This window comes from Anolis sagrei, chromosome 4 (genome assembly GCF_037176765.1).
Source record: "Anolis sagrei isolate rAnoSag1 chromosome 4, rAnoSag1.mat, whole genome shotgun sequence".
Classification (NCBI taxonomy): Eukaryota; Metazoa; Chordata; class Lepidosauria; order Squamata; family Dactyloidae; genus Anolis; species Anolis sagrei.
In genome coordinates, this window is record NC_090024.1 from 4,353,981 (window position 1) to 4,375,187 (window position 21,207).

Below are 21,207 nucleotides of genomic sequence, written 5' to 3' on the forward strand. Positions count from 1 at the left end.
TCCCCGAAATAATCACCGAAAATAATGTAAAAAATCAAAACAATAAAAAAATATTCCCCGAAATAATCACCGAAAATAATGTAAAAAATCAAAACAATAAAAAAATATTCCTCAACGTAATTGCCAAAAATAATGTAAAAAATCAAAATAATAATAATAAATATTCCTTAAAATAATCACTGAAAATAATGTAAAAAATCAAAATAATAATAAAAATATTCTCCCAAAGTAATCACCAAAAATAATATAAACATCAAAATAATAATAAAAATATTCCTCAAAATAATAGCCAAAAATAATGTAAAAAATCAAAATAATTTTAAAAAATATTTTCCCAAAACAATTGCCGAAAATAATGTAAAAAATCTAAATAATAAATATTTTCCCAAAATAATAGCCAAAAATAATGTAAAAAATCAATATAATAATAAAAATATTTCCCCAAAATAATAGCCAAAAATAATGTAAAAAATTAAAATAATAAAAATATTTCCCCAGAATAATAGCCAAAAATAATGTAAAAAAATCAAAATAATAATAATAAATATTTTCCCAAAATAATAGCCGAAAATAATGTAAAAATCAAAATAATAATAAAAATATTCCTAAGAAATAATTGCCAAAAATAATGTAAAAAATCAAAATAATAATAAAATAATTATAAATATTTCCCCAAAATAATTACTGAAAATAATGTAAAAAAAACCGAACGAGTGTATGTATTTAGATATAAAAAAGCATCATTTGCCTTCTAGTGATGTGGAAAAGATAACAAGGAAGGGATGGAGCAAAAAATCCCTTTATGGCTGCATCCTCTGGAGACAGTGTTGAAAACCAACATACAACGAGGAACCGAGAACTTATAGGGAATATCTAAGGGCCCTTCCACACAGTCATATAACCCAGAATATCAAAGCAGATAATCCACAATATCGGCTTTGAACTGGTTTATCTGAGTCCACACTGCCATATAATCCAGTTCAGTGTGGATTTTATACAACTGTGTGGAAAGGGCCTAACTGAAGACACTGCTAGGTTGGCAGAAGCTGGGGCTAACAGCGGGAGCTCACCCCATCCTGCCGACTTGCTGACCAACCTTCTGGTCAGCAAGTTCAGCAGCTCAGTGGTTTAACCCATTGTGCCACTGCAGCCCGCATTGAGTCGCCTGTCTGGGCTGAAAAATGCGGTATACAAATAAAGCAAATAAATAAATAAATAAATATTCTCCTCTTTCCTTCCTTTTTTCCCCAGGTGGTGTTGTAATCTTTGCAGTGAACTCATTGTTGTACCTGAACCAGAGTGTGCCGCCTTACGGAGTGTCCCTCAACAGCCTCACCAACGGCACCACCGTCTTCCCACTAAGTATGCTCACCTTTAATATGGTAGAATCATTGAATCCTAGAGTTGGAAGGGACCCCCAAAGGTCATCCAGTCTAACCTACTTTTGCCAGACAGGAAGACACAATCCAAACCTTCCTAACAGATGGGCATCTAGACTGCTTGAAAAGCCTCGAAATAAGGAGACTTCACTGGACTCCCAAGCATTGTTTAACATAGGCATGGGCCAACTTGGGCCCTTCAGGTGTTTTGGACTTCAACTCCCACAATTCCTAACAGCCGGTTAGGAATTTCCCAAACTACATCTGGGAAATGTAGTTTGGGAAGGCGAGGCCCCCTGTGGGGCCTCGCCTTCCCAAACTACAATGCAAGAATGCAAGAAGCCCTGCCCTAAACTACATTTGCAAGAATGCAAGAATGCAAGAAGCCCTGCCCTAAACTACATTTCCCAGAATGCAGTGCTCAGCATCAGATAGCCCCCAAGGAGGGCTGCAGCAGCCAGCCATTTCAAGTCAGTGTGATAACAATAAATAAAAGTATTGAATTTGCAAAGAGGACTAAAGTAAGTAATAGCTGTAAGTAAAGTAAGTAATAGTAGAAATCTATGCAAAGTTCTATGGTCTATTGTGTGTTATATAGACACACTTTATTTATCGTGTCATCCGCAACCAGAACATTGTATTACATTTCTAACAGAACAAAACACACAGACAAAACACAAAATTTGCAAGCTTGTTAGTTGATGAAATGTCCTTTGACCAGTATCTGGCCCCTTGGAGTGCCTCTGGTGTTGCCGCAAGAAGGTCCTCCATGGTGCATGTGGCAGGGCTCAGGTTGCATTGCAGCACGTGGTCAGTGGTTTGCTCCTCTCCACACTCGCATGTCGTGGATTCCAGTTTGTGGCCCCATTTCTAAAGGTTGGCTCTGCATCTTATGGTGCCAGAGCGCAGTCTGTTCAGCGCCTTCCAAGTCGCCCAGTCCTCTGTGTGCCCAGGGGGGAGTCTCTCATCTGGTATCACCCACGGATTGAGGTGCTGGGTTTGAACCTGCCACTTTTGGACTCTCGCTTGCTGAGGTGTTCCAGCGAGTGTCTCTGTAGATCTAAGAAAACTATTTCTTGATTTAAGTCGTTGGCGTGCTGGCTGATACCCAAACAGGGGATGAGCTGGAGATGTCTCTGCCTTGCTCCTTTCACTATTGGCTGCTACTTCCTGGCGGATGTCAGGCAATTTCTCCAGTGGTGTAGGGTGCAGACAACCCGTGGTAATGCGACATGTCTCATTAAGAGCCGCATCCACTGTTTTAGCGTGGTGAGATGTGTTCCACACTGGGCATGCATACTCAGCAGCAGAGTAGCATAGTGCAAGGGCAGATGTCTTCACTGTGTCTGGTTGTAATCCCCAGGTTGTGCCAGTCAGCTTTCGTATGATATTGTTTCTAGCACCCACTTTTTGTTTGATGTTCAGGCAGTGCTTCTTGTAAGTCAGAGCACGGTCCAGAGTGACTCCCAGGTATCTGGGTGTGTTGCAATGCTCCAGTGGGATTTCTTCCCAGGTGATCCTCAGAGCTCGGGATGCTTGTCTGTTCTTAAGGTGAAAGGCACATGTCTGTGTTTTAGATGGATTAGGGATCAGTTGGTTTTCCCTGTAATAGGCAGTTAGAGCACCTAGAGCTTCGGAGAGCTTCTGTTCAACCATCTCAAAGCTCCCTGCTTGAGCGGTGATGGCACAATCATCAGCATAGATGAAGCTCTCTGTCCCTTCTGGCAATGGCTGGTCATTTGTGTAGATGTTGAACATGGATGGAGCAAGCACGCTCCCCTGAGGCAGGCCGTTCTTCTGTTTCCGCCATCTGCTTCTCTGGCCCTGGAACTCAACAAAGAAGCTCCTGTTTGGTAGCAGGTTTCCTATGAGGCGGGTGAGGTGGTCGTCCTTTGTGAGATTATACATTTTTCTCAGGAGGAGGCAGCGGTGGTTCACAGTAGACACACTGTTAGGCAGACATTCAAGGGGATGGCTGTTATGACTTTTTGGAAGGATAAATGTTTTTGTCTAAACTTTTAAATATCCCCCAAAAATCATTAGATGTGTGAATCTTTCTGATACTTGGGGGGATTGATTCCCTGGTTATCTTGTGGATTGTATAGTAGATAGCTCTTGTATTTTGTTTTTTTAAAAAATATATTGTTTGTAAAAATTCAAATTTCCCCCCAAAATTAGTGGACAGGTGTAACTTTCTGAAAATAGGTGGGCAAACAATTATAACAAGTTTCATCACAATAGCTCTAAAAATGAGGGAGTGCAGAAAATAATAATAATAATAATAATAATAATAATAATAATCCTTTATTTGTACCCCACTACCATCTCCCGAAGTACTCGGTGCGGCTTACAAGAGGCCGAGCCAAAATACAACAATAAAAACAGCAGCAGCAACAACAACACAATAACTCAAAAAACAAAATGCTTCAGCTTTACTTCATTAAAAAAGGGAGAAGCGCCATTTTTGCTGCAAAAAACAAGACTGGGAGCAGAGTCACTGTTATGTATAGTTTCAGGTATCCAGATATACCTATGTTGCACTGTGCATAAGAAGAAAAACTCCTTCAGATGTTTGTGTGCAGTCATCTACCAAGGCGTTTAGCATATCACATTCCGCCCTCATTAGCAGAATGCTAATCTGAAAATGAATGGGCTTCCCATAATCTTGGGTAAAATCGGGGAATGTGCTCTGACCAGTGAGAGAGGAAGCTGCTGTCTTGCCCCGCTTCTTTGCGCGTGGCTAATTCTTCTCTCATCTTGCAGGGACCCAAGAAGGAGTGAAAATCACCTTGGACTGCGCTCAGGCTGCCTTCATCTCCTACGACAAGATGGTGATCTCCTTGAAAGGAGGGGAGATGTAAGTCTTCTTGTCATTTCTATGTAACCTGGTGGAGTTGTTTCTGGCAGCATTGTCATAGAATGCTGGCACGTGAAGTGATTTATAGTTTCCAAATCATGACCTCCCTGAACTGCTGCAAGCTGCATAGCAAGTGTCCCAGAAGCAAGCAAAATACACAGCAGAGCCCTTTCACAGGAAAACATGTATCAGCAGAGTCCAACTCAGAGCATCTGACCTTATCTACACACTGTTGAGCAAACCCACAGATCCAGGGTTTCATCCAAAATATCTGCAGGCTTTAATCTTCACCATTGCAATATATACAAATGTACAAACAGGATTTGCAGATCTTCATTCCTTGAACTTGCAAACAATCAGAATAATCAGATAGTCACATACAACATAGGCAGATACTCGCACTGAGTCACACAGGAGAGAAATAGATGGATTCTTTCCTCCTCCTTACATAGCTACCTATTGACAGGTCATCTGTAAGGGACTCTGGCTGATGCAACCTCTTTGCAATAACCCTCACATGGTTATGACTCAGCTATTGCCGCATCATGGCATTCACAGTCATACCCAGGTGCTATCAATATACCACAAGTTCATCAAACAATATGCTGGTCGCTTCTGTGGCGAGAGGATCAGCCGTCTACGAAGACGTTGCCCAGGGGACGCCTGGATGTCTTGCAATCCTGCGAGGAGGCTTCTCTCATGTCCCCTCCCCCCCAAAGATCTAGGTGCTCTCACTGCCTATTGCAGAGAAAACTAGCTGATCCCCAACCCATCTAAAACACAGACATGTGCCTTTCATCTCAAGAACAGAGAAGCATCCCGACTCTGGAACGTGCTCTTACCTACAAGAAGCATTGCCTGAACATCAAGCAAACATGGGTGCTAGAAACAATATCATACGAAAACGGACTGGCACAACCTGGGGATCACAACCAGACACAGTGAAGACATCTGCCCTTGAGCTATGCTACTCTGCTGCTGAGTATGCATGCCCAGTGTGGAACACATCTCACCATGCTAAAACAGTGGACGTGGCTCTTAATGAGACATGCCGCATTATCACGGGGTGTCTGCGCCCGACACCACTGGAGAAATTACACTGCTTAGCCGGTATTGCACCACCTGACATCCACCGGAAAGTAGCAGCCAATAGTGAAAGGACCAAGGCAGAGACATCTCCAGCTCCAGTTTGGGTATCAGCCAGCATGTCAACGACTTAAATCTAGAAATAGTTTTCTAAGATCTACAGAGACACTCGCTGGAACACCTCAGCAAGCGAGAGTCCAAAAGTGGCAGGCTCAAACCCAGAACCTCAATCAATGGCTGATACCCAATGAGAGACTCCCCCCTGGGCACATGGAAGACGGGGCGACTTGGAAGGCGCTGAACAGACTGCGCTCGGGCACCACGAGATGCAGAGCCAACCTTCAGAAATGGGGCCACAAAGTGGAATCCTCGACATGCAAGTACGGAGAAGAGCAAACCACTGACCACCTGCTGCAATGCAGCCTGAGCACAATAGGGAACCTTCTTGCAGCAACACCAGAGGCACTCCAAGGGGCCAGATACTGGTCAAAGGACATTTAATCAGCTACCAAACTCACAAATTTTGTATTTTGTCTGTTTGTTTACTTTGTTCTGTTAGAAATGTAATACAATTTACTGGTTGCCCTAACACGACAAATAACTTTTAAAAAATCAAACAGTGTTTCATTCTATGATTAGAAATGCTATCCCATTTCTATCTCACAATATTTTAGCCATGGGATGTAGCCTTGTAAAACTGAGTCAGAACTCAACAGACAACAAGTCATTCTCGTCTGGATAGGGTTTCCCTCCTGCCCAGTGGCTGCCATCGATGACTTTCTTTCCTTTCCTTTCCTTTCCGCAGCTACGTGCTGACCCTCATCACCGATGGCATGCGGAGTGTCCGATCCTTCCATTTTGACAAGGCGGCTGCCAGTGTCCTCACCACTTGTGTAAGTTGGCAGAGTTTTTTGTTTTTTTTGTTTTTTTTGCAATGCCTGGTCAAGCTTCAAATGGCAGCAGCAGAAGTACAATTGTGACCTGTTCAGCAGAGTCATTGAATACACGAGGGGCAAATCATATGGGGTAAATGTGATAGAAAACTACACTGTCCTGATTTAGGGGGATGCCTAGCTCTGAAGCAAGCATGGACAAATGTCAACCTTGTTGGAGTTCAGCCTGTGATTGTGTTTCAGGATCAAGGTGCTTTGGATGTGGGAAGTGATGTCGATGAATTTCAAGATGGCAATGGTTTGGTCAATGATACTGGTGCAGAGAAGGACCAGGAGAACCCTGTTTGTTTTGTTTTGTTTTGTTTTGTTTTTGTCGTGTCAGGAGCGACCTGAGAAACTGCAAGTCGCTTCTGGTGTGAAAGAACTGGCCGTCTGCAAGGATGTTGCCCAGGGGATGCCTGGATGATTTTTTGATGTTTTATCATCCTTGTGGGAGGCTTCTCTCATGTCCCTGCATGAGGAGCTGGAACTGATAGAGGGAGCTCATCCCCCTCTCCCCGGATTCGAACCTGCGACCTGTCGGTCTTCAGTCCTGCCGGCACAGAGGTTTAACGCACTGCGCCACCCTGTGAAAATTATTATTATTATTATTAACTTTATTTGTACCCCGCTAGCATCTCCCGAAAGACTCGATGCGGCTTACACAGGCCGAAACCTCAGAAACACAATACAGTAAAAACATAACACAACAATAGTAAACAAAGCAAATCAAATAGTTAAGCAAAATAACAAACAACAGTAACAATACATCAAGACACTTTAAAACTGGGCCGGCCAGCGCAATGGGGTACAGGGTTAAAAGTGCTGGAGTGGCAGGAAGAACATAGGATTAAAAATAGTGCAGTGTGCAGTAATATTAATTGTACTAAAGTGCTTCTAGGACTTGGGATGGGGAATTCCTAATCTGAGAAGGCACATCGGAACAGCCAAGTTTTTAGGTTCTTTCTGAAAGCTGCCAAAGTAGGGGCCTGTCAAAGATCTTTTGGAAGGGCATTCCAATGTCGGGGGGCAGCCACAGAAAAGGCCCTGTCCCGTGTCCCCACCAAGCGCGCTTGCGACGTGGGTGGGATCACGAGCAGGGCCTCCCCAGATGACCGGAGCGAGTGTGTGGGTTCGTAGATGGAGATGCGGTCACGCAGGTAGGGTGGTCCCAAACCGTTCAGGGCTTTGTAGGTAAGCACCTGCACCTTGAATTGGGCTCGGAAAATAAGTAGTTTCCCATGAGAATATCTCTGAAGGGTGTGGGGATGATGGTGTACTCCCTGAATAGCTGAGTTCCCAGGATTTGGGGCTTGAAAACAACTTGGCACCTGGTCCAGCTGCAAAAGTTAATGAGCAAATAGATAGGAGGAAGGAGATTAGTCAAAATAGGCAGACTGAACAGTGGCTTCGGCGGTTTGCCAGGATCCGACAGAAAAAGATAAGGGAATCTCAATTAAAGTTAAACCCATTTCCGAGTTCTTAGAATAATTTAATGAGGGAATAAAAGTTGCAAGTATGGGAAATATAGTCAGATGAAGCATCATTTGGAATCAAGTGAAATTCTGGTCCTTGTTTCATGGAAGCCTTGCTGGGAAGATTCTTGCCTCAGTATTTCTTGTTTCATGGTTCAGATTCTTGGATTGTATGAATGCCTACTCATGACATGGGTGTTTCCTGTTTTCCTGAATTATATTAGAGAAGTGTGGACTTTTTTAATATCGACTTTGCTGAACTTTACCCTGGACTATTTTTGCTCCTGTTTATCTTCTTACCTAATTGGATTTATTTATTTCTTTAAAGTGCTTTTTACTTTCCTGCTTTTTAATTATCTTCAGTAAAAGGATTGTGTTTGGGCAACAGTGTGGTGTTTATAGTCAGAGGGCTTTTCCTGTCCTGGAGTGCAACAGACCCTCCAGGTGTTTCGGACTTCACCTCCCACAGTTCCTAACAGTTGCTTTGTCTCAACTCCCTCCTTCTCTTTCGCTCATCGTTTTCTCTGTCTTGGATCCTAGATGATCACCATGGATCCAGGCTACCTCTTCCTGGGATCACGGCTGGGCAACTCCCTCCTTCTCAGGTACACCGAGAAACTGCAGGAGCCCCCCGTAAACACAGCCAAGGACGCTACGGAGAAAGCAGTAAGATTACAGAGGGATATATATGTGTGTGTGCGCGTGTGTGCATGTGTGTGTGTGTGTATTCTCTTTCTGCTCAGGATAGAAAAAATGTGTAAAGGTTGTTGAAAGCTTTCATGGCCAGAATCACTAGGTTGTTGTAGGTTTTTTCAGGCTATATGGCCATGGTCTAGAGGCATTTTTTCCTAACGTTTTGCCTGCATCTATGGCAAGCATCCTCAGAGGTGGTGAGGTCTGTTGGAACTAGAAAAATGGGTTTATATATCTGTGGAATGACCAGGGTGGGAGAAAGGACTTTTTGTCTGCTGGAGCTAGGTGTGAATGTTTCAACTGACCACCTTGATTAGCATTTAATGGCTTGGAAGTGCCTGGGGGGAATCTTTTGTTGAGAGGTGATTTGATGTGCCTGATTGTTTACTCTCTGTTGTTTTTCAGTGGCTTCTTTGTGTAGTCTGACATGGTGGTTGTGAGAGTGGTCCAGCATTTTTGTGTTCTCAAATAATATGCTGTGTCCAGGTTGGTTCATCAGGTGCTCTGCTATGGCTGACTTCTCTGGTTGAAGGAGTCTGCAGTGCCTTTCCTGTTCCTTGATTCTAAAATTACAACAGAAAAACAGCAGAGAGGAAACAACCAGACACATCTTAACACCTCTCAACAAAAGATTTTCCCAGGCTCAGCCAGGCCTTCAAATGCTAATGAAGGTGGTCAGTTAAAACATTCACACCCAGCTCCAGCAGAGAAGAGCTCTTTGCCCCACCCCAGTCATTCCACAGATATATAAACCCATTGTCCTATTTCCAACAGACCTCACTACCTCTGAGGATGCTTGGCTGAGTCAGTCTGCCATGCCTTTCATGTTCCTTGATTCGTGTTTGGGCAAGCCATTGAAATCCACAAGCATGTGGACAATTTCAACAGAAAGGAAGAAACCATGAAAATGAACAAAATCTGGCTACCAGTATTAAAAAAACTCAAAAATTACAACAGCAAAACAACAGAGAGTAAACAATCAGGCACATCAAATCACCTCTCAACAAAAGATTCCCCCCAGGCACTTCCAAGCCATTAAATGCTAAGCAGTGTAATTTCTCCAGTGGTGTAGGGCGCAGACGCCCCGTGATAATGCGGCATGTCTCATTAAGGGCCACATCCACTGTTTTAGCGTGGTGAGATGTGTTCCACACCGGGCATGCGTATTCAGCAGCAGAGTAGCATAGCGCAAGGGCAGATGTCTTCACTGTGTCTGGTTGTGATCCCCAGGTTGTGCCAGTCAGCTTTCGTATGATATTGTTTCTAGCACCCACTTTTTGCTTGATGTTCAGGCAGTGCTTCTTGGAGGTCAGAGAATGGTCCAGAGTGACTCCCAGGTATTTGGGTGCGCTGCAATGCTCCAGTGGGATTCCTTCCCAGGTGATCTTCAGAGCTCGGGATGCTTGTCTGTTCTTGAGATGAAAGGCACATGTCTGTGTTTTAGATGGGTTGGTGATCAGCTGGTTTTCCCTGTAATAGGCAGTAAGGGCACCTAGAGCTTCGGAGAGCTTCTGTTCTACCATCTCAAAGCTCCCTGCTTGAGCGGTGATGGCACGATCATCAGCATAGATGAAACTCTCTGAATGTGAAGTGAAACTCTCTGAAGTGAATAGTGATCTGGTTGGAAACTCTTCTTTTCTCAAAGGCAGGAGCAGGACTGGGGTGTATCCAAGGCAAGCAGATGTTGTGTGGGATCGGTCAGATCCAAAGGCTTAAGAGAGCCCTTATTGACGTGATTTCCTTCTACTTGCAGGAAGAGCCTCCTGTCAAGAAGAAACGTGTGGAGCAGCAGGCCAACTGGCCAGGTAAGAGGCTCTTTGCTCAGTCACAGGATGCCCTGGTCCTTTGTCCCACCCTGGTCATTCCACAGATATATAAACCCTTTTTCCTAGTTCCAACAGACCTCACTACCTCTGAGGATGCTTGCAATAGATGCAGGCGAAACGTCAGGAGAGAATGCCTCTAGAACATGGCCATATAGCCTGAAAAAACCTACAACAACTCACTTCTAGATCTTTTTCTCATGAACTGTATTCAAGCCAGATGTCTCTCATTCTATATATGTGCATTTCATTTTTTCTGCCTAAGTGTGGCACTTTATATTTCTCCCTAATGAAATTAAGTTCATTGGTTTTGTCCCAGTTCTCTGATCTGTTCACTGATGTCCTAATTTGCAGGGGGAAAGTCAGCTCCTCAGGACGAGGTGGATGAGATCGAGGTGTACGGCAGCGAAGCCCAGTCTGGAACCCAACTTTCCACTTACTCTTTTGAGGTATTGTCTTGTGGGCAAGGTAAAGATACTGTTGCAACCCAGAGCAGGAAACAAGACCATAAGATAACAATCCACCACACTTGACTGTGGGAAAAAATCCCTTTTTATTGATGAAAAATGGTTACAAAATAGAGGAAAATGCAAAGTCAAAAAGCCACAGTAAAATTCAGCAATCACAAATTTCCATGAATTAGGTCAAAATTCCAAAAGCAACACTGTAAAAACCTGGAACCTGTTAGCAATTCACTAACTGTACTTGGAACACTAGAAGCCTCTTGGGATGTAGGCCACGGGAAACAGGGAAATCTGCCAAGGTAATGCCTCAGTCTAAACGATGCCTGATCTAACGAGACAACCCGGCAAGAGGCACTTAAAACTGAAGAAACTGTTTCCTGACACACCTCCAGGCTTTGAAGCCTATGTTTCCTTTTCCCTTAATCTGCTTGACCTTCGCAGACTCTGTGATTCACTCCTGTTTTTCCAAATCTGTCCTTTTCTCTCCTCATTAAGGAAGCCAGGTGCTATCTCCTCTGGAGAGCTATCACCGCTTGGCTCTGCAACATTCTCATCAGAATGTGTAGTTTCACTTTCCAAGCCACTGACCTCAGAATCAACATTTTCATTACCATCAGGGAGAAATAAATTTTCAGTAGCATCAGGAAATACACTCAGAGAATCAGGTTCAGGTTCACACGCAGGCGGAACCCCAACAGCACCAGACCCCAATTTCAATGACTCCTGTGGTTAGACCTGACACTGATCCTGTTGTGTAACTTACTTACAAGACCCCAATTTCTGTATGCATTTGATGTTTTCTCCTTCTGACTCTTCCAGGTGTGCGACAGCATCCTGAACATTGGTCCTTGTGCTAATGCCGCCATGGGTGAACCTGCTTTCCTTTCTGAGGAGGTATGGATGCTGCATTCCTTGACACTCTGGGTTGTTGAAGGTTTTTCAGACTCCATGGCCATGTTCTAGAAGCATTCTCTCCTGATGTTTTGCCTGCATCTGTGGCAGGCATCCACAGAGGTTGTGAGGAAACTAGAGCTGATGTGGCCTCTCTTGGAGTCCTCATGGGCATCAAGTTAAACATGAGCCAACAATGTGATGTGGCGGCAAAAAAAAAAAAAGCCAATGGGATTTTGGTCTGCATCAAGAGGAGTCTAGTGTCTAGATCCAGGGAAGCCATGCTCCCCATGCTCCCCTTGGTTGGTCCACACCTGGAATCACACTGTGTCCAATTCTGGGCACCACAATTGAAGAGAGATGTTGACAAGCTGGAATGTGTCCAGAGGAGGGCGACTAAAATGATCAAGGGTCTGGAGAACAAGCCCTATGAGGAGCGGCTTAAAGAGCTGGTCACGTTTAGCCTGAAGAAGAGAAGGCTGAGAGGAGACATGATAGCCATGTATAAATACATGAGAGGAAGCCACAGGGAGGAGGGAGCAAACTTGTTTTCTGCTGCCCTGGAGACTAGGATGCAATGGAGCCATGGCTTCAAACTACAAGAAAGAAGATTCCATCTGAACATGAGGAAGAACTTCCTGACTGTGAGAGCCGTTCAGCAGTGGAACTCTCTGCCCCGGAGTGTGGTGGAGGCTCCTTCTTTAGAGGCTTTTGAACAGAGACTGGATGGCCATCTGTCGGGGGTGCTTTGAACGCGATTCTCCTGCTTCTTGGCAGAATGGAGTTGGACTGGATGGCCCATGAGGTCTCTTCCAACTCTAGGATTCTCTTCTATGATTCTATTCAATGCAATTTTCTGCACCCCAAAGAACCAAACCAAATCTAAAGTTGACCAAAAACTGACTCGTAACCCTCATCAAGTGGTCCCTGGTCAAAAAAAGTTTGGGAACCACTATTTATTTGTCGTGTCAGGACAACCAGTCAAATTATATTACATTTCTAACAGAACAACGCAAACAAACAGGCAAAATACAAAAATTGTGAGTTTGGTAGTTGGTTAAATGTCCTTTGACCAGTATCTGGCCTCTTGGAGTGCTTGTGGTGTTGCCGCAAGAAGGTCCTCCATTGTGCATGTGGCAGGGCTCAGGTTGCATTGCAGCAGGTGGTCAGTGGTTTGCTCTTCTCCACACTCGCATGTCGAGGATTCCACTTTGTGGCTCCATTTCTTAAGGTTGGCTCTGCATCTCGTGGTGCCAGAGCGCAGTCTGTTCAGCGCCTTCCAAGTCGCCCAATCCTCTGTGTGCCCAGGGGGGAGTCTCTCATTTGGTATCAGCCATTGGTTGAAGTTCTGGGTTTGAGCCTGCCACTTTTGGACTCTCGCTTGCTGGGGTGTTCCAGCAAGTGTCTCTGTAGATCTTAGAAAACTATTTCTAGATTTAAGTCGTTGGCGTGCTGGCTGATACCCAAACAGGGGATGAGCTGGAGATGTCTCTGCCTTGGTCCTTTCACTATTGGCTGCTACTTCCCAGCGGATGCCAGGTGGTGCAATACCGGCTAAGCAGTGTAATTTCTCCAGTGGTGTAGGGCGCAGACACCCCGTGATAATGTGGCATGTCTCATTAAGAGCCACATCCAGTGTTTTAGCGTGGTGAGATGTGTTCCACACTGGGCATGCATACTCAGCAGCAGAGTAGCACAGCGCAAGGGCAGATGTCTTCACTGTATCTGGTTGTGATCCCCAGGTTGTGCCAGTCAGCTTTCGTATAGTATTGTTTCTAGCTCCCACCTTTTGCTTGATGTTCAGGCAAAAGGTGGGAGCACAGTCCAGAGTGACTCCCAGGGATTTGGGTGCGCTGCAATGCTTCAGTGGGATTCCTTCCCAGGTGATTTTCAGAGCTCGGGATGCTTCTCTGTTCTTGAGATGAAAGGCACATGTCTGTATTTTAGATGGGTTGGGGATCAGCTGGTTTTCCCTGTAATAGGCAGTAAGAGCACTTAGAGCTTCGGAAAGCTTCTGTTCTACCATCTCCCTGCTTGAGTGGTGATGGCACGATCATCAGCATAGATGAAACTCTCTGTCTCTTCTTGGGAACCACTGATATACAGGAAATTGGGGATTCCTATAGGAGAATACTATATTTTGCGCCAGATATGTTTTTTCTGTGTGTGTTCCCCAATAACACGATTTTCTATATAGCAAACTACTTTCCCCACACTTGGACTAATATTTCTGTGCAGAATATTACTTCTACACAGAAAAAGCTTTTTCCTATCTGAAACCGCTATGGGCTTTGCATCGGTCTGGGATCCTTTTCGTTGTTTCTTGTCACTTGAAAAATGTGTTTGTTTTGTTTTTTTCCAAACATTTTTCCAAACATTCTGTCCATCTGCTTACAAGCTGTTGTCTTGTTTGTGGTCCCTTTCAGTTCCAGAACAGCCTGGAGCCTGACCTGGAAATCGTGGTGTGCTCCGGTTACGGCAAGAACGGTGCCCTTTCGGTCCTGCAGGTGAGTGGAAGGCATCCATGAGAATGACACTGGTGTGCAGTGTGCACTGGACTCTTCTCACTGCCACAGGCTTTTGCGCAATGAGTTCTGACAGGTGTTTCTTCAACCTGAAGCAGAGTTTCTCAGCTCAAACCTTCAATCAGTATTATATTTATTTATTTATTTACTCAACCCTCGGGCTGAGAATGGCGGTATAGAAATATAGTAAATAAATGACTGGACAACGCGACTGGATAATGATTTTGGTAATGAGATGCGGAGGACTTATGTTTTTATTGGTGTTATTATTTAGTGAATTTTTATTTATGTTTAAATGTTTTAACTGTTTTCATTTATTTATTTATTTATTTATTTCGCATATTTCTACCCCGCCCTTCTCGACCCCCGAGGGGGGACTCAGGGCGGCTTACAAAGGCACAATTCGGTGCCAGCATAAACATAACAATGGATAAAACATGTAAACAGCAATTATAACAATTAAGACAGTCAGTTTAAACATCAAAATCAATAAAAACAATAAAAAATTATATTATTGGGCATTGAATTGTAAACAATTCAATGCCCAAAAATATAAAAACAGTTAAAACATTTAAATATAGATTAAAATTCACTAAATAAACATAAATCCTCTGCATCTCATTGCCAAAATGATTATCCAGTTGCATTGTCCAGTCATTCTGAGATCAGAGTTTGTCTGCTACACTGCATTTGGGAAAGCCTGCTCAAATTACCAGGTTTTGACTTTTTTACAAAACGTTAAGAGAGTGGGGGCCAATCTAATATTCCTGGGGAGGGCATTCCACAGCCGAGGGGCCACCGCTGAGAAGGCCTTGTCTCTCGTCTCCGCTAGCAAAACCTGTGAAGATGGCAGGACCGAGAGCAGGGACTCCCCCAGATTATTATTATTATTATTATTATTATTATTATTATTATTATTATTATTATCTTTAATAGGGATGCACAGAATTACAGCAATCGATTCAGAATTCGGCCAAATTTGGCAATTTGCAGATATGGATTTCTAACCATATCCTTTTTAACTGTATCCTGTTGGGGGAAGAGTTTCAGCAAGGGAGGTGGCAAACCCTGTGGATGAAACTTGCCCCTTTGAGGCCAACAAGGCTTTCTTCTAGCACTCACCATTCCTAAAGTGTGTCTACACTTGTAGAATGAATGCAAGTTGACGCCACTTCAGTTGCCATGGCTCAGGAAGAACTTCCTGACTGTGAGAGCTGTTCAGCAGTGGAACTCTCTGCCCCGGAGTGTGGTGGAGGCTCCTTCTTTGGAAGCTTTTAAGCAGAGGCTGGATGGCCATCTGTCAGGGGTGATTTGAATGCAATATTCCTGCTTCTTGGCAGGATGGGGTTGGACTGGATGGCCCATGAGGTCTCTTCCAACTCTTTGATTCTATGATTCTATGAGTTGTGGTTTCACCAAGCCTCTAGCCTTTTCTGCCAGAGAGTGTGGGTGCCTCACCAAACTGCGAATCCCAGCATTCCACAGTCCTGAGCCAGAGCAGTTCAAGTAGTGTTAAGCTGCATTACAACCACAGACTTATTATAGTAGTAGTGGTCCCCTGCCACACGTTGCTGTGGCCCAGTCTGGTGACCTGGAAAATAAAGTAACGAGAAAGTGTTGGTTTCTAATATATCTAATTTTTAATGCTTGTGGGTAAACAGTATTTCTTGCTGTTTCTTTGCCAGTGTTGATGTGGAGGTTTGGTTTGCCTACTCTGGAGCATGCAACATATCTTTAGGGGTCCCTTTCAAATCTTGGATACTGCATCTGTCATATACGTATCATATGTGTGTGTGTGAATGGCTGGATGGCCCTTTGTCAGGAGATCTTTGATTATGTTTTCTTGTCCTGGTGAAGGGAGTTGGGACTGGATGGCCTTAAGGCAGCATTTCTCCATCTGGGAAGTCAAGACCCGGGGCCGGGGGGGGGGGAGGTCACCGGGGGGGGGGTGTCAAAAGGGTCACCAAAGACCACCAGAAAACATATCGGGGTTCTGTGTAGGATGTTTGGCTCAATTCCATCGTTGGTGGGGTTCGGAATGCTCTTTGATTGTAGATGAGCTATACATCCTAGTAACCCAAATGTCAAAGTCTATTTCCCCCAAACTCCATCTGTGTTCACATTTGGGCATATTAATTATTCCTGTCAAGTTTGGTCCAGATCCATCATTGTTTGAGTCCACAGTGCCCTCTGGATGTAGATGAACTACAACTCCAAAACTCAAGGTCAAGGCCCACCAAACCCTTTCAGTATTTTCTGTTGGTCATGGGAATTCTGTGTGCCAAATTTCGTTCAATTCCATTGCTGGTGGAGTTCAGAATGCTCTTTGATGATAGGTGAACTATAAATCCCAGCAACTACAACTTCCAAATGACAAAATCATAATTTTTTGAGTGATGGTCACTCCTTGTGTTGTTAGATGTTTTGTTGCCAAATTTGGTGTGATTTTGTCCATTGGTTCTTTTGTTTTTAAGGTACTCATTATGCACAGAGCATTTTTATATATATACTAGTGGTCCCCTGGAGCCTCCAGTGGCGCGGTGGGTTAACGTGCTGAGCTGCTGAGCTTGTTGACTGAAAGGTCGCAGGTTCGATTCCAGGGAGCAGCGTGAGCTTCCGCTGTCAACCTCAGCTTCTGCCAACCTAGCAGTTCGATTGTCTGTAGCAGTGTTTCTCAACCTTCCTAATGCCGCGACCCCTCAATACAGTTCCTCATGCATTCCCCAACCATAACATTATTTTAATTGCTACTTCAAATATCTGATATGCAGGATGTATTTTCAGACACTGGACGAAATTTGGCCCAATACGTCCAAATTTGAATACTGCTAGGGTTGGGGTGAGATTGACTTTGTCATTTGGGACTTATAGTTGCTTTATAGTTAACCTACAATCAAAGAGCTGGCTGTTAGGATTGTGGAAGTTGAATTCCAAAACACCTGGAAGGCCCAAGTTTGCCCATGTCTGTGCTAGAATCTTGATTTCCCTCTCTTTCCAACAGAAAAGCATCCGGCCGCAGGTAGTGACCACTTTTGAACTCCCTGGCTGCTATGACATGTGGACGGTGATTGCGCCCCAGAAGACGGAAGCCCCAGTGGTGCGTATCGCTTAGAATAATAATACTGCTATATCTTATTTGAGTCTCTGGATTGCATTCTCTATTTGTGTGCTAGGTTCATATTACTCCATATAATGGTAGTAAATATGCAAAGGGTTTTTGCTCAATTTTGGCTCAAACTAGGGTAAACAGGATGCTATATATTTTCTTCAGTCACTTTGAAAAGCAGGTGAATTCATCAAAGCTCCTCCAGTCTCCATCTATATAAATAAAAATGTAATGTTCGTTTGTGGGATTAACATAACTCAAAAACCATTGGATGAATTGACACCAAATCTGGACACAAGACACCTATCAGGCCAACAAGTGACCATCACTCATAAAAACACTGAAAAACACAGTGGAAGAGACTTAAAAAGCCAAAAATAAAATAAAATAATACATTACAACGCATGCACAAAACCACATATATACACATAGACACATACATATACACACAAAACACATATACACAGAGTGGGCCACAGCAACGCGTGGCAGGGGACAGTTAGTGAAAACATAAATTGTATGTTCTATGTAGGTAAAATATTGATTCTGCAGATATACACAACGTACACAGTCAACCCTCTACATTTGCTGGGATTGGGGGCACAAGTTCCCTGTGAAAGTGAAAAACCACAAATAAAACATGCCTTTTTACGCTGAGAAAACCACTTTAGAAATCTCTGGGTTCTTCAAGCATGAATCCATGTTCAGTTTCTGGTAGAAAGTGACGGCAATTTCAGTTGAGGACCTGTAGATTCCTATAAAACACATTTTAATCAAATCTGAATAATCAAATCTGCAAATGTGGAGAGCAGTTTGGGGAGAGCAAAGACCACTAAACCTGTCTATATTTTGCAGCTCTGCTTTGTGACCAAATACCCCAAGAAACATACATTTTTAGTTTCTCCTTAGAATCATAGAATCAAAGAGTTGGAAGAGACCTCCTGGGCCATCCAGTCCAACCCCATTCTGCCAAGAAGCAGGAATATTGCATTCAAAGCACCCCTGACAAATGGCCATCCAGCCTCTGCTTAAAAGCTTCCAAAGAAGGAGCCTCCACCACACTCCGGGGCAGAGAGTTCCACTGCTGAACGGCTCTCACAGTCAGGAAGTTCTTCCTAATGTTCAGATGGAATCTCCTCTCTTGTAGTTTGAAGCCATTGTTCCGTGTCCTAGTCTCCAAGGAAGCTGAAAACAAGCTTGCTCCCTCCTCCTCCCTGTGGCTTCCTCTCACATATTTATACATGGCTATCATGTCTCCTCTCAGCCTTCTCTTCTTCAGGCTAAACATGCCCAGTTCCCTAAGCCGCTCCTCATAGGGCTTGTTCTCCAGACCCTTGATCATTTTAGTCGCCCTCCTCTGAACACATTCCAGCTTGTCAATATCTCTCTTGAATTGTGGTGCCCAGAATTGGACACAATATTCCAGATGTGGTCTAACCAAAGCAGAATAGAGGGGTAGCATTACTTCCCTAGATCTAGACACTAGGCTCCTATTGATGCAGGCCAAAATCCTATTGGCTTTTTTTGTCGCCACATCACATTGTTGGCTCATGTTTAACTTGTTGTCCACGAGGACTCCAAGATCTTTTTCACACGTACTGCTCTCGAGCCAGGCATTGTCCCCCATTCTGTATCTTTGCATTTCATTTTTTCTGCCAAAGTGGAGTATCTTGCATTTGTCACTGTTGAACTTCATTTTGTTAGTTTTGGCCCATCTCTCTAATCTGTCAAGATCGTTTTGAATTCTGCTCCTGTCCTCTGGACTATTGGCTATCCCTCCCAATTTGGTGTCGTCTGCAAACTTGATGATCATGCCTTCTAGCCCTTCATCTAAGTCATTAATCCTTGTTTGCAAGGTGTTGTGGTTCAGCGTGATTCTGGGCCTGAGACGTTCTCTGATGATGAGGATGATGGGATTCAGATTCCTGGCTCTTTTTCTGTGCCTCAGATCCCTAGGCCTGCTCCTAGGTCTTTTTCTGAGACTCCCACAGACAGTGCAGAGTCAACACAGCGGTTCTCAGAAGAAAGGAATGTTAATGAAGTAGATAGCGAACAGGTAGAGAGGCCTTTGCCTTCCCACGCTGATAGTGAAAGTGCAGAAAGCCTTGATAGTGACCTGACCCGGCAAGCCCGTCTTGATTTGCGGGTCAGGAGGAGTTCTCGCCTAGCCAGCAGACGAGAAGCCAGCTCAGGGAAAGGTCATCGCAATGCTTTCATGTTGGTGAAAACATAATGTTTTCATGTTAGAAAAAGGTATTTAGGCTTCTTGCAAACGAAGGGAAAGTGTCCAATTGTCAGGGGTGATTTGAATGCAATATTCCTGCTTCTTGGCAGGGGGTTGGACTGGATGGCTCATGAGGTCTTTTCCAACTCTTTGATTCTATGATTCGCCTCTGTCTTGTAGTTTTCCAGGCCTCATTCCTTAGAATGGTATCTTCAGCCCAATTGGGCCGCATTCATACGCCTTTCATACAATCTCACTCTCAAACCATGCAGCATATTTTATCATGACACCTTCCTCATTTTCTGTCGATTTGTCCATCTTAATATCCCAAGTAGATAAAACTCAGTTTCTGTCAAGACCCAGGCAGAGCAACGAGGCAAAACAGCCGCTTAAGGGTTAACAAAAGGAGTTTAATGGCAATTAACAAGTCAAATGGCTCTTATCAGCAGAGCATATAAACAAAAGAGCCTGCGCTTGCAGGAATGTAAACAAAGCAGGAGCCCAGGCAGTCTGGGCAGAAAAAAGGAAACTGAGGTAAGGCAGGCAAAACAGCTCATGGTTAGAATGGAATACAGTCAGCTCAAAAATCACAACACAAAAAGCAGTATGAGGAACGGTCCGAAGTCCACGCTGGAGACAGGCAGAATTGAAGAATAGTCAAGACGGTCCAAGGTCAGGGCAGGAGACAAGACTCACGGTTCCAAGCCAGGCAAAGTAGTCAGCACGATCACGAAACACAATTCTGGATGCAAGGACTCAAGGCAAGAGTTAACAGCAGGATACACAGGTACACGACACTTTGAACTCTGCAACATGATAGCCCCAAAGCTACTCCTTAAATCCCATCAGAGTCGCTGGATTCGCCTCCAGGTGCATCCAGTTCCACAGGTGAACTGCGTTCCCTCCATTGTTGCCAGTCTGCACTCCGGGCTGCATCCTGAGAAGCAGTATTCTAAACCCATGAGTCTGTGAACCCTTGGAACTCCCCACTGGAAGTTGGAGCATTAATCACATCCTGAACCTCCTGGACCCTGGTCCAGTCCAGCTCTTCATCATCACTTTCAGACCCGTAGCTATCTGCTATGTCTTTAACACGCTTGGAAATGGATTCCTCATCGCTATCTGAACTGCGTGCTACTTGCTTTACACCACGGTAATCCTCCATCTCCATCTCCTCATGAGTAAACCCTTGAAACTCTTCCTCATCACTAGATTCTAGGAACATGTCCCTAATGCGCTTCAGCTGCTGCTGAGCATCTTCCTCTTCCAAGCCTCGTTTCCTCCTACTAGCACTAGTAGATACAGAAGGCACACGCTGAGTTACAACAGTTTCATTATGTTTCATTATGTTTTCTATCAATGCAGCAGGAGGAAGATGCTCAAGGAGAAAACGCAGAGAAGGAGCCATCTCCGCCAGAGCCGCCAGACGATGGGAAGAGGCATGGGTTCCTCATCCTGAGCCGGGAGGACTCCACCATGGTGAGTTGCCAAGCGGTCCCATGGCTTAGAGTCCAGGCATGGGCAAACTTGGGCCCTTCAGGTGTTTTGGACTTCAACTCCCACAATTCCTAACAGCCAATATGCTGTAAGTACAGGCAAGAGCAAACGCTGGCCCTCCCTCCAGGTGTTTTGGACTTCAGTTCCTACTGGCTGCTAGGAATTGTGGTAGTTTAAGTCCAAAACACCTGGAGGAGGGCTGAAGTTTGCCCTTACCTGGCTTAGTCTCACATCCATTGAATGTGGCCCAACACA

At 44.3% G+C, this 21,207-nt stretch overlaps 1 protein-coding gene across 1 annotated transcript in view; it reads left to right on the forward strand.

Annotated features, from left to right (window-relative positions):
• Nucleotides 1-21,207, forward strand: part of CPSF1 (cleavage and polyadenylation specific factor 1) — a 59,556-nt gene that overhangs the window by 20,484 nt on the left and 17,865 nt on the right. The window contains 10 exon segments of the mRNA XM_067467002.1: nucleotides 1,252-1,362; nucleotides 4,143-4,236; nucleotides 6,128-6,215; nucleotides 8,270-8,395; nucleotides 10,176-10,227; nucleotides 10,600-10,694; nucleotides 11,529-11,603; nucleotides 14,027-14,107; nucleotides 17,127-17,222; nucleotides 20,821-20,934. Of these exon segments, the coding sequence (XP_067323103.1) occupies nucleotides 1,252-1,362; nucleotides 4,143-4,236; nucleotides 6,128-6,215; nucleotides 8,270-8,395; nucleotides 10,176-10,227; nucleotides 10,600-10,694; nucleotides 11,529-11,603; nucleotides 14,027-14,107; nucleotides 17,127-17,222; nucleotides 20,821-20,934 (932 nt within the window).